Genomic DNA, 13,972 nt, shown 5'->3' with positions numbered 1-13,972 from the left:
TAGTCTATATGAATAAAAGGTATGAAGACAGGACCAAACATAAAAACACAACACATGGGTACATGCACTGTTGTCAGCTGTCGCTGTCGCTGTCCATTGTTACTGAATGTGAACACTGACGCATAAGCCTAAACTCCTCAGGCATTTATACATGCTGTTTGCTGGACTGATACTGCAGCCAACTTCCTCGTGAAATTAATGCACCTATATCATGGTTATTGATTTGTATAAAAATGAAACATTGTGTTCGTTACAGTTTTCTAACCTCTAGAGGAGAGTCTGGTTCATCTAGGATGCTCTTTTCACTCTGTATCCGCTGCATCGTCCCTGTAGAACTGGGGTCCATTATCAGCACGTTCTGACTACCAGCTCTGCCGAACTTACAGTCACTCTTTCTGGAGTCAGTCGTCCTGCACACCTCGTAATTGTACACGTGTTGGAGAGTCCCTGTCCCCAAAGTGTCTGAGTAACGTGGTGGATAATATGGAATCACAGGGAGATTGGAGTGATACATGATGCGAGACTGTCTCCATCTGTAGATTTTCACTGATATAATAACCACTAAACACGTGATGAAGAGGAAGGAAACTACAGCAGCCAAGACTAAGTAAAAAGTCAGGTTGTCATTGTACTCCTTGTCGTGTGTAAAGTCAGTGAACTCAGACAGCACTTCAGGGAAGCTGTCCGCCACCGCCACGTTAACAATGACTGTAGCTGAACGAGAGGGCTGCCCGTTGTCCTCCACTATAACAGTCATTCTTTGTTTCACAGCATCTTTATCAGTGACTTGGCGGATAGTTCTTATTTCTCCATTCTGTAAGCCCACTTCAAACAGCGCCCTGTCTGTGGCTTTCTGCAGTTTATAGGAGAGCCAGGCATTCTGTCCAGAGTCCACATCAACAGCCACCACTTTAGTGACCAGATAGCCCACATCTGCTGAACGAGGCACCATTTCAGCAACCAGAGAGCCACCAGTTTGGACTGGGTACAGAACCTGAGGAGGGTTGTCGTTCTGGTCCTGGATCAGTATTTTCACAGTCACATTGCTACTGAGTGGAGGAGAGCCTCCATCCTGCGCTTTGACGCGGAAGAGGAAGTCTTTGATCTGCTCGTAGTCAAAAGAGCGCACTGCATGGATGGCTCCACTATCAGCACTAACGGACACATATGAGGAGACTGGCGCTCCGTTAACAGAGGAGTCCTCCATGATGTAAGAAACACGGGCATTCTGGTTCCAGTCAGCGTCTCTGGCTTTCACTGTGAATATAGAGAGACCTGGTGTGTTGTTTTCTACAATGTAGGCCTCATATGAGCTCCTCTCAAAGACAGGCGCGTTATCATTCACATCAGAGATCTGTAAGGAGAGAGTGACGCTGCTGGAGAGGGAGGGCACTCCCTCATCAGAGCAGGTCACAGTTATATTATACTCAGATCCTGTCTCTCTGTCTAATTCACTGTCTGTCACTAAACGATAGAAATTATTGGTTGATGATTTTAAAATGAAGGGTACATTTTCGTTGATAAAACATTGCACTTTTCCGTTTTCTCCGGAGTCCTTGTCTTCAATATTTATCATTGTAACAACTGTATTGAGTTTGGCATCCTCTGATATCACACTTGACTTCGACATTATGTTGATTTCAGGCTTGTTGTCGTTTACATCTTGTAAATCAACAATCAATTTACAAGAGTCTGTGAGTCCTCCATCGTCACTAGCACGTACATTTATTTGAAAATGTTGCGAGTCTTCAAAGTCAATATTTCCAATTAAAGTAACCTCACCAGTTTCCCTGTTTATTTTAAATACTTTCCTGACATTGTCTAACGTGTTTGTGATTGAATAAGTTATTTCACCGTTAGAGCCCTGATCTGCATCTGAGGCTGTAACAGTGGCAACAACTGTGCCTTTAGGTGAGTTTTCAGTAACTGTGGCCTTGTATGTTGGCTGTGTAAAAACGGGGGCGTTATCATTAGCGTCTAAAACTGTAATGACAATCAGCATTGTTCCTGACATTTGCGGCTCTCCTCCATCTACAGCCGTTAACACAAGCGATATCTGCTCTTGATTCTCTCTGTCTAATGGCTTCTGAAGCAACATCTCAACGTTTTTATTTCCGTCAGCGTTATTGTGCAGTTTCAAAGCAAAATTATCTGTTGGCCTTAATTCATAACTATGAACGCTATTAATTCCAACATCAAGATCCACAGCCCTTTCCAGCACAAATTTTGCCCCGGTGATCGCTGACTCACTTATTTTGAATTTGATTTCCCTTTCTTCAAAGGTTGGGGCATTATCATTGATATCTGTGATCCGGACTGTAACACTGTAAAATTCCATAGGATTCTCCAAAATTATCTGAAAGTGTAAAGCACAAGGCGTCGTCTGTCTGCAGAGTACCTCTCTGTCGATTCTCTCTTTAACAAGAAGGACTCCTCTGTCTCTGTTCAGCTCGATGTACTCATCGCTGTCTCGGGTATAGAGTCGAGCTTTGCCAGAAGCCAAACGTTTGGTTTCTAAACCTAAATCTTGTGCTATATTACCAACTAAAGAGCCTTTCGCCATTTCCTCCGGTATTGTGTAGCTGGCCTGCCCCATTACCGAGCCGAGCGAAAGGAGACAGATGAACAACAGCGCTTGTCCTTTCATTGTTCTATCCGAGTATTTTCTCAGAAACGTGTAACAGTCCGGTTATATATCCCATAAACTGAAGTCAATCCCAGTGACAAACATCCATTTCGCAGCTGTATAATCCAAACAGTAAAAACAACAGTCTCGGAGGTCGTCGTGTCGGTTATCAGATATTCTACATATCCAGAAAGTCGGTTCTTTCCCGTCGTGTTCTCTCTTCATAATGGTGATGTTAAATAGGAGGTGCTGCTACAGCCCTATTCTCAGCCGTGCACACTATGGTCAACAGCGGCCCTAAGAGTCCATAATACAAAACTGCAGAATACCAACATGGAATAATCAGTCCAGCAGACGTACTACTAGGAAAGTGTAACTTGAAATAATGTTGTAAAAGCCGTATAGGTGATATGATCCACCTCCCAAACGGCGAGTCGCCACTTCAAAACAGTTTATAGTTATAATTTATCACTTTTGTTTGCATGTTCAGTCATGATGGGTCTATAAAAGGATAAACCACATCTGACTAAAAGTAGAAAAAAACTACGAAAATAAACTGGTATGCCTAAAAAATGAGGGCATGAAGAGCACCAAGCAGAGACTAGAAAAGTAGCTGTCCGAGGTCCTGAAATAATGAAAGTCTTACAAATGGCCAACACTAATGGCAATCACAAGCCATTTCATATAGACAAAATCATTGCATACTTAAGACATTAAAGTGTCACTAAAGTTTGAAAAAAATAATAATTCATGTTTATTGCGAAACGTTGTGTATAACAAGCACTCGGTAAAAAAAAAATGTATGCTCAATCTGAACAAAAAATAATAAAATAAAGATATTTCAATACCGAAAGAGCCACCTGGAAATTCAATCAGACCAAATACTGACACAAAGTCTCGCTCCAAAGCCAGATTACTGACTCAAAGCAATGTTTCCATGGAAAGGACCAATACAAAACATTTTAAAATAATCTGCATGACAACAAGGTGAAAGTAGTGAAAGGGAGATATCAGTCTGCTTTAACACAATGCAACTAAGTTAAAGTGACGTGCGTGTGAAATAATATAACATTCATCATTGAGAATGTAGGTATGGTTATGGTGAATGGAAAATACTGAAACAGCGTTATGCAGTTCCCTAGCAATGCAAGTAAACACAAAAGAGAAAGGAAGTCACAGAGAAGAAGCTACATTATTGAACTGACCTCTAAAGGAGAGTCTGGTTCATCCAGGATGCTCTTTTCACTCTGTATCCGCTGCATCGTCCCTGTAGAACTGGGGTCCATTATCAGCACGTTCTGACTACCAGCTCTGCCGGACCTACAGTCACTCTTTCTGGAGTCAGTCGTCCTGCACACCTCGTAATTGTACACGTGTTGGAGAGTCCCTGTCCCCAAAGTGTCTGAGTAACGTGGTGGATAATATGGAATCACAGGGAGATTGGAGTGATACAGGATGCGAGACTGTCTCCATCTGTAGATTTTCACTGATATAATAACCACTAAACACGTGATGAAGAGGAAGGAAACTACAGCCAAAGCCAACACTAAGTAAAAAGTCAAGTTGTCATTGTACTCCTTGTCGTGTGTAAAGTCAGTGAACTCAGACAGCACTTCAGGGAAGTTGTCCGCCACCGCCACGTTAACAATGACTGTAGCTGAACGAGAGGGCTGCCCGTTGTCCTCCACTATAACAGTCAGTCTTTGTTTCACAGCATCTTTATCAGTGACTTGGCGGATAGTTCTTATTTCTCCATTCTGTAAGCCCACTTCAAACAGCGCCCTGTCTGTGGCTTTCTGCAGTTTATAGGAGAGCCAGGCATTCTGTCCAGAGTCCACATCAATAGCCACCACTTTAGTGACCAGATAGCCCACATCTGCTGAACGAGGCACCATTTCAGCCACCAGAGAGCCACCAGTCTGGACTGGGTACAGAACCTGAGGAGGGTTGTCGTTCTGGTCCTGGATCAGTATTTTCACAGTCACATTGCTACTGAGTGGAGGAGAGCCTCCATCCTGCGCTTTGACGCGGAAGTGGAAGTCTTTGATCTGCTCGTAGTCAAAAGAGCGCACTGCATGGATGACTCCACTATCAGCACTAACGGACACATATGAGGAGACTGGCACTCCGTTAACAGAGGAGTCCTCCAGTATGTAAGAAACACGGGCATTCTGGTTCCAGTCAGCGTCTCTGGCTTTCACTGTGAATATAGAGAGACCTGGTGTGTTGTTTTCTACAATGTAGGCCTCATATGAGCTCCTCTCAAAGACAGGCGGGTTATCATTCACATCAGAGATCTGTAAGGTGAGAGTGACGCTGCTGGAGAGGGAAGGCACTCCCTCATCAGAGCAGGTCACAGTTATGTTATACTCAGAGGCTCTCTCTCTGTCTAAATCACTGTCGGTTACTAAACTATAGAAATCATTAGAAGAAGTGGTAATAGTAAAAGGTATGTTGCCATTTATTCTGCAGTTCACTTGACCATTGCTACTTGAATCTGGGTCAAGAACACTAAACATAGCTATAACTGTATTTTGGGAAGAATCTTCTGGGATTGAGTCAGATTTGGAAAGTATACTGATTACAGGCTTATTATCATTAATATCAATAACATCAACAATAATTTTACTGGAATCAGAAAGACCACCGCTGTCTTGAGCTTCGATATCAATTTGGTAATACTTGGCTTTTTCAAAGTCAACTTCACCAACTAAAATTACTTCACCGTTTTCATTTATTGTAAATATATCAGACACACTATCCATGGTGGTCGACACTGAATAAGAAACTTCCCCGTTTGTCCCTTTATCTGCATCTGAAGCACTCACTGTTGTCACAGTTGTTCCTTTCTGAGAATTTTCGGCGATGGCTGCCTTGTAAACCGACTGCATAAAAACAGGAGCATTGTCGTTTGCATCGAGCACGGTCACATAAATCTTTACTGTACCAGACATTTGAGGATCTCCTCCATCTACAGCTGTTAACAACAACGATATTTGTTCCTCTTTCTCTCGATCTAACGGCTTGTGCAAGACCATTTCGACCTTTTTAATTACATCTGCATGCGTTTGTATTTTAAGCATAAAATTATCTGTAGATTTCAAACTGTAATTTTTCAGGCCATTTACGCCAATGTCTGCATCAACTGCCCTTTCTAAAACAAATTTAGATCCTGTAACTGCAGATTCGCTAATTTCAAAACGTTTCTCGTCATTTTTAAAACTGGGACTGTTGTCGTTGATGTCGGTAATCTCTACTGTTATTCGAAAAAGCTCCATTGGATTTTCTAGAATAATCTGCAAATGTAAAGCACAAGGCGTCGTCTGTATGCAGAGCGACTCTCTGTCGATTCTCTCTTTAACGAGGAGGACTCCCCGTTCTCTATTCAGCTGTATGTATTCTGCACTGTCGCCCGTAAATATACGGGCTTTACCTGATTTTAGTCTTTTCACATCCAATCCTAAATCCCGTGCTATGTTGCCAACTACAGAGCCCTTTGCCATTTCCTCCGGAATAGAGTAGCTGACTTGACCGAGAACTGATCCAAGAGAGAAGATTGAGATGAAAAGCAGTACTTGCCGTGCCATTGTTCTATCCATATACGTTTTACGCCACAAAAAGACTGTTACACTCGGTTTCACAATAAAAATATCTCCATGTGAAAATGAATTGATAAAGGAATATTAAGTAAATCCACAAATTTTGAACGAGTCGATCCGGCTCAGCGTGTCCGAAAGGGAGACATATCCGTGAAAAAGTGTTTTCACCCTTTTTCTTTCTCTGAAATAACGACATGATATGGGAGGATCTGCTTCAAATCATGTCCACAACTGCAACGCCTTAACCAACAGCGGCCCATGGAGTTCAAAAAGTGAAATTGCAAGAACATTAAACCTAATATTAGTTTAAATAGTTTAGGAATAAGCATTATATGCAATACTGGTGTTATAAAACAGCTTAAAAATTTGTCATCAAAAAGAGTGCGCCGTCACTCCAGTCATCACATAAATGGCAGATACAGAAAATAAACACAACTGAAAGCACATCATTACAACTATATGACACAAGATCAGAGAGAGAGAAAGTGGGTAAAATAGTAGTGCCTCTGTCCAAGGTGGTGACATTCTGTTGTCAGATATACGACATATTTAAACATGTAACTTTAACATAACCAAAGGAGGGCATTTCTAACCTCTAGAGGAGAGTCTGGTTCATCCAGGATGCTCTTTTCACTCTGTATCCGCTGCATCGTCCCTGTAGAACTGGAGTCCATTATCAGCACGTTCTGACTACCAGCTCTGCCGAACTTACAGTCACTCTTTCTGGAGTCAGTCGTCCTGCACACCTCGTAATTGTACACGTGTTGGAGAGTCCCTGTCCCCAAAGTGTCTGAGTAACGTGGTGGATAATATGGAATCACAGGGAGATTGGAGTGATACAGGATGCGAGACTGTCTCCATCTGTAGATTTTCACTGATATAATAACCACTAAACACGTGATGAAGAGGAAGGAAACTACAGCCAAAGCCAACACTAAGTAAAAAGTCAGGTTGTCATTGTACTCCTTGTCGTGTGTAAAGTCAGTGAACTCAGACAGCACTTCAGGGAAGCTGTCCGCCACCGCCACGTTAACAATGACTGTAGCTGAACGAGAGGGCTGCCCGTTGTCCTCCACTATAACAGTCATTCTTTGTTTCACAGCATCTTTATCAGTGACTTGGCGGATAGTTCTTATTTCTCCATTCTGTAAGCCCACTTCAAACAGCGCCCTGTCTGTGGCTTTCTGCAGTTTATAGGAGAGCCAGGCATTCTGTCCAGAGTCCACATCAACAGCCACCACTTTAGTGACCAGATAGCCCACATCTGCTGAACGAGGCACCATTTCAGCCACCAGAGAGCCACCAGTCTGGACTGGGTACAGAACCTGAGGAGGGTTGTCGTTCTGGTCCTGGATCAGTATTTTCACAGTCACATTGCTACTGAGTGGAGGAGAGCCTCCATCCTGCGCTTTGACGCGGAAGTGGAAGTCTTTGATCTGCTCGTAGTCAAAAGAGCGCGCTGCATGGATGACTCCACTATCAGCACTAACGGACACATATGAGGAGACTGGCACTCCGTTAACAGAGGAGTCCTCCAGTATGTAAGAAACACGGGCATTCTGGTTCCAGTCAGCGTCTCTGGCTTTTACTGTGAATATAGAGAGACTTGGTGTGTTGTTTTCTACAATGTAGGCCTCATATGAGCTCCTCTCAAAGACAGGCACGTTATCATTCACATCAGAGATCTGTAAGGTGAGAGTGACGCTGCTGGAGAGGGAGGGCACTCCCTCATCAGAGCAGGTCACAGTTATATTATACTCAGAGGCTCTCTCTCTGTCTAATTCACTGTTTGTTCGTATACTATAAAAACCATTTGATGTATTTTCAATGATAAAAGGCTCGCCATCACTAAGAAAACATTTAACCACTCCGTTATTGTCCGAGTCAGCATCATGCACATTCATAACAGCAACAACTGTTTGAAATGTGGAATCTTCCGGTATAGATTGTGTAGTCGACATTAAATCTATCATTGGAATATTATCATTCATATCAATAATGTCAAATAATATTTTGCAAGAGTCAGTTAGCCCACCTTGATCCCTTGCTTTAACATCTAACTGATAATGTTTTGATGTTTCATAGTCTATTTTGCCAATCAAACGCACCTCACCACTTGCGCCATGTATTTCAAATAAATCCAAAATTCCCTCAGTGTTACTCGAAATTGAATACGTTACGACACCATTTGTGCCATGATCTATATCAGTAGCTGTTACAGTCATCAATGAAGTTCCCTTCTGGGAGTTTTCCATCAAAGTAGCTTCATATGTTGATTGCGTAAACAATGGAGCGTTGTCATTCACATCTAACACAGTTACGTGAATTTGCACTGTCCCTGACAGCGGAGGTTCACCTCCGTCGACGGCTGTTAGTGTTAGAGTCAGTTGTTCTTGTTTCTCACGATCAAGAGGTTTCTCCAAGACCATCTCTACCTCCTTTTCTCCACCTGCGTTGTTGTTGAGTTTCAAAACGAAATTATCTGTTGGGTTAAGGGAATAGCTTTTGAGCCCATTTATACCGACATCATAATCTAATGCTTTCTCTAATACAAATTTGGCACCCCTAACAGCCGATTCGCTAATCTCGAATAGCATATTATTCATTTTAAATAGAGGAGCGTTGTCGTTTATATCTGTTATTTCTACCGTAACGCGATAAAACTCGATGGGGTTTTCCAAAATTATTTGAAAATGTAAAGCACAAGGAGTAATTTGTTTGCATAACGCCTCTCTGTCCATTCTCTCTTTGATGAGAAGGACTCCCTTTTCTTTATTCAACTCGATGTATTTAGCGCTGTTTCCAACATGCAAGCGTGCTTTTCCTGTTTTCAGTCTTTTTAAATCTAAACCTAAATCTTGTGCTATGTTGCCAATCAACGAGCCTTTTGATATTTCCTCGGGAATAGAATAGCTGACCTGCCCAAGCACGAAACAGAGAGAGAGCATCGAGAAAAACAATAGTACTTGCCGTCTCATTGTCTCGTTCAACGTTTCTCTACGATCAAAAAGAATCAGAAAATAATCCGCAAAAAAGACAGTTGTCTTCCACACACTGGAGGAAAAAGAACGAGGAAGCGGCAACAGAAATGTCGATCAATATATTTCCAACTCCAGTGAGTGTGTGAAGTGTCTTCAGTATTTTGAACTGTGCATTGTCTCGACCTTGCTTTTCAGAAATCTAAATGATCTGGGAGGTGCTGCTGAGATCTGCAGTGAAACTACCACACGCTGGCCAACAGCGTCCCTAAGAGTACAGAACACGAAACTGCAAAAGACTGGGAGTTAAGAAGTCCAGGCATTGTAATGTTAAAAAATATATTTTTCAAAGTGCTGGAAACAAACGCATTGTTTAACATGTTTCTCCTTTTTGCCAAACTCGTTTTAAAAAAATTATGAAAGCACAAAGAATGAAAAGCCAGAAACAGGATGAACGTGTCTGAATAAGACCACTGTATGTCAATTTGACTACACTACTTGCTGCTAGCAGGGGATTCTACTTAAAAAGTACACCACGATAACACAGAAACTCGGACACATACAAACAAACACACACACAAACACACACACACACACACACACACACACACACACACACACACAAGGTGCACCTAGAAGAATGCAAGCCAAAATATAGAAATATAGGGTAACTGAACTCCTGCAACAATCCTGCATTGACCTCATTTACGATGTTTCGTCTAGCGCTGTCCGTGGTGCTAAAACGCATTTATTACAGCACACTGAAGAAAATCAGCTACAACCAGTAATTAGTGTCAGTTTTTCTTTATTGCTAAATGGATATATTAATTCAATAATTGCTTTATAACGGAGGCCTCACCTCAACAGGAGAGTCTGGTTCATCCAGGATGTTCTTTTCACTCTGTATCCGCTGCATCGTCCCTGTAGAAGTGGGGTCCATTATCAGCACGTTCTGACTACCAGCTCTGCCGAACTTACAGTCACTCTTTCTGGAGTCAGTCGTCCTGCACACCTCGTAATTGTACACGTGTTGGAGAGTCCCTGTCCCCAAAGTGTCTGAGTAACGTGGTGGATAATATGGAATCACAGGGAGATTAGAGTGATACAGGATGCGAGACTGTCTCCATCTGTAGATTTTCACTGATATAATAACCACTAAACACGTGATGAAGAGGAAGGAAACTACAGCCAAAGCCAACACTAAGTAAAACGTCAGGTTGTCATTGTAGTCCTTGTCGTGCGTAAAGTCAGTGAACTCAGACAGCACTTCAGGGAAGCTGTCCGCCACCGCCACGTTAACAATGACTGTAGCTGAACGAGAGGGCTGCCCGTTGTCCTCCACTATAACAGTCAGTCTTTGTTTCACAGCATCTTTATCAGTGACTTGGCGGATAGTTCTTATTTCTCCATTCTGTAAGCCCACTTCAAACAGCGCCCTGTCTGTGGCTTTCTGCAGTTTATAGGAGAGCCAGGCATTCTGTCCAGAGTCCACATCAACAGCCACCACTTTAGTGACCAGATAGCCCACATCTGCTGAACGAGGCACCATTTCAGCCACCAGAGAGCCACCAGTCTGGACTGGGTACAGAACCTGAGGAGGGTTGTCGTTCTGGTCCTGGATCAGTATTTTCACAGTCACATTGCTACTGAGTGGAGGAGAGCCTCCATCCTGCGCTTTGACGCAGAAGTGGAAGTCTTTGATCTGCTCGTAGTCAAAAGAGCGCACTGCATGGATGACTCCACTATCAGCACTAACGGACACATATGAGGAGACTGGCACTCCGTTAACAGAGGAGTCCTCCAGTATGTAAGAAACACGGGCATTCTGGTTCCAGTCAGCGTCTCTGGCTTTTACTGTGAATATAGAGAGACCTGGTGTGTTGTTTTCTACAATGTAGGCCTCATATGAGCTCCTCTCAAAGACAGGCGCGTTATCATTCACATCAGAGATCTGTAAGGTGAGAGTGACGCTGCTGGAGAGGGAGGGCACTCCCTCATCAGAGCAGCTCACAGTTATATTATACTCAGAAGCTCTCTCTCTGTCTAAATCACTGTCTGTCACTAAACTATAGAAATTATTTGTCGATGTTTTCAGAGTGAAAGGTATATTTTCGCTAATGAAGCATTTCACGTTTCCATTTTCTCCTGAATCTAAGTCCTCAATATTTATCATTGTAACAACTGTATTGAGTTTGGCATCCTCTGATATCACAGTTGACTTTGACATTATGTTGATTTCAGGCTTGTTGTCATTGACGTCTTGTACATCAACAATCAATTTACAAGAGTCTGTGAGTCCTCCATCGTCACTAGCAAGTACATTTATTTCAAAGTGTCTTGACTTTTCGAAGTCAATGTTTCCAATTAATGAAACTTCGCCGTTTTCTTTAGTTACCTCAAATAACTTCCTGATATTGTCCAGTGTATTTGTGATTGAATAAGTTATTTCACCGTTGGAACCCTGATCTGCATCTGAGGCTGTAACAGTGGCAACAACTGTGCCTTTAGGTGAGTTCTCAGTAACTGTGGCCTTGTATGTTGGCTGTGTAAAAACGGGGGCGTTATCATTGACGTCTAAAACTGTAATGACAATCAGCATTGTTCCTGACATCTGCGGCTCTCCTCCATCTACAGCCGTTAACACAAGAGATATCTGCTCTTGTTTCTCTCTATCTAAAGGTTTTTGTAGCACAATTTCAACGTTTTTATTTCCATCAGATGTACTGTGCAGTTTCAGAGCAAAATTATCTGTTGGTTTTAAATTGTAGTTTTGAATATCATTAATTCCAACATCAAGATCCACAGCCCGTTCTAGCACAAATTTTGCTCCGTTGATCGCCGACTCGCTAATTTTGAATTTCATCTCATTTTTCTCAAAGGTCGGTGAATTATCATTGATATCTGTGATCTGGACGGTAACAGTGTAAAACTCCATAGGATTCTCCAAAATAATCTGAAAATGTAAAGCGCAAAGCGCCGTCTCTGTACACAGCACCTCTCTGTCGATTCTCTCTTTGACGAGGAGGACTCCCCTTTCTCTGCTCAGCTCGATGTACTCGTCGGTGTTCCTCGTATAGATCTTAGCTTTACCTGATATCAAACGTTTTATTTCTAGACCTAAATCTTGCGCTATATTGCCCACCAAAGAGCCTTTCGCCATTTCCTCTGGAATAGAGTAGCTGACCTGCCCGAACACCGAGTCGAGGAAAATGAGAGAGATAAACAAAATCACTTGCCGATTCATTGTTCTATCCGTTTTCCCCAGTGAGAGTCCACAGTCTGCTTATATTCCAAACAAAAACAGACACAACAGTGTCAAATCTCAAATGAACAGCTGCGTAATCCACTCATTGGAAGCAAATGTCTTCCAGATCAAAATCTTTCCTCTTCTTTTTCAAAAATGCTCCACAAACAGAACTGTCTGTTCTTTCCCGTCGTGTTCTCTCTGTACTGTGGCGATGTTACATGGGAGGTGCTGCTACAACCCTGCTCTCATTCATCAACACTCTGGTCAACAGCGGCCCTAAGAGTCCATATTATAAAACTGCAGAACACCGACTAAAATTCAGCTCAGGCGACCTCAGTGTAAACTATCTGGAAATGTATTTACAACACATAAGTAATATTTTGGACATTACAAACGACTACTGGAAGACATTTAAATGTATCGTGTTTACTGTTTAGACCGTTTTACTAAATATATTCAAAGATAATAGATACAGAGTGAATGAAACCATGTTAATCAGATCTTGCAGATATATCAGCGATTGGGTGAATTCAAAATCAAATTGAAAGATCGGAAAGGAAAACAAATATCTTGGAAAATTAAAAGGTTTATTTACATAATGATAATTATTGACAAAAAAAATGACAACGACACAGAAAGAGACCGATATTAAAACTGTGGAAACAGAAGTTGACAGACAGGTTAAACATGCGGCTGTCCTATGCATGTCACCGTCCGCAGTTCTGATGTGAATTAACTCTGAATGAGAGACCGAACTCCCAGACTGCACGAGCTGTCGTTCGGATAACGTGATGCCATGAAGAGCAATATTAACTGGAAAACTCATACTAACTACTACTACTACTACTACTACTACTAATAATAATAATAAACTATAATCATTATAAAACCAATACATCGCGTCCTATAAGAAGACAGATTGAAGTTAAAATGTAGAGTATTTCAAATTCCTTTGAGGAAAGCAGACGAAGTTAGCACAAAATGTCTGAAAAAAGTAAAGGGTAACTACCCTTCTGAAAAAGGGTAACTACCCTTCTGAAAAAGGGTAACTACCCTTTTGAAAAAGGGTAACTACCCTTCTGAAAAAGGGTAACTAACCATTCGTTACCCTTCTGAAAAAGGGTAACTACCCTTTTCAAAAAGGGTAACTACCCTTCTGAAAAAAGGGTAACTACCCTTTTCAAAAAGGGTAACTACCCTTCTGAAAAAGGGTAACTACCCTTCTGAAAAAGGGTAACTACCCTTTTGAAAAAGGGTAACTACCCTTCTGTAAAAGGATAACTACCCTTTTCAAAAAGGGTAACTACCCTTTTCAAAAAGGGTAACTACCCTTTCAAAAACAGTAACTAATCATTAACTACCTATTTTTTATGTACCTTATTGTAAAGTGTTACCAAAAGTAACTACTTTACATTGTTAAAGCATAAAACTACCTTAACACAAAATGCCCCTCATAATTGTTTGATCCCCTGTTTGTTACTCAAAAAATAGTTGTGTAAAGCGACCTACACATGATCTGGGG

At 41.8% G+C, this 13,972-nt stretch overlaps 2 protein-coding genes across 20 annotated transcripts in view; both read right to left on the bottom strand.

Moving 5' to 3' along the window:
* LOC120567191 (protocadherin gamma-A11-like) overlaps positions 1-13,972 on the bottom strand; it is a 270,004-nt gene that overhangs the window by 83,142 nt on the left and 172,890 nt on the right. For 2 of the 19 annotated variants that reach the window (XM_039814079.1, XM_039814094.1), the window contains exon 1: positions 3,832-6,354. The exons of 13 other annotated variants lie outside the window; for them this stretch is intronic. In XM_039814079.1, the coding sequence (XP_039670013.1) occupies positions 3,832-6,225 (2,394 nt within the window). In that variant the 5' untranslated portion in view covers positions 6,226-6,354. Of the gene's footprint in view, positions 1-265; positions 2,831-3,831; positions 6,355-10,062; positions 12,786-13,972 lie in introns of those variants that run through there. 4 more of the 19 variants (XM_039814082.1, XM_039814096.1, XM_039814090.1 and 1 more) reach the window with 4 other exon arrangements.
* LOC120567221 (protocadherin beta-16-like) lies at positions 6,774-9,218 on the bottom strand. Its single transcript, XM_039814135.1, has one exon. The coding sequence runs from the start codon at positions 9,201-9,203 to the stop codon at positions 6,789-6,791; it is 2,415 nt and encodes an 804-aa protein (XP_039670069.1). The 5' UTR covers positions 9,204-9,218; the 3' UTR covers positions 6,774-6,788.

The sequence above is a fragment of the Perca fluviatilis genome, chromosome 10 (genome assembly GCF_010015445.1).
Source record: "Perca fluviatilis chromosome 10, GENO_Pfluv_1.0, whole genome shotgun sequence".
Lineage (NCBI taxonomy): Eukaryota > Metazoa > Chordata > Actinopteri > Perciformes > Percidae > Perca > Perca fluviatilis.
Note: the sequence above shows the minus strand (reverse complement) of the source record. Positions and strands in the feature narration are given on the sequence as shown.

What these genes read in the sequence shown, in the direction of transcription:
- LOC120567221 (XM_039814135.1), bottom strand. Translation starts at nt 9,203, where the DNA reads ATGAGACGGCAAGTACTATTGTTTTTCTCGATGCTCTCTCTCTGTTTC.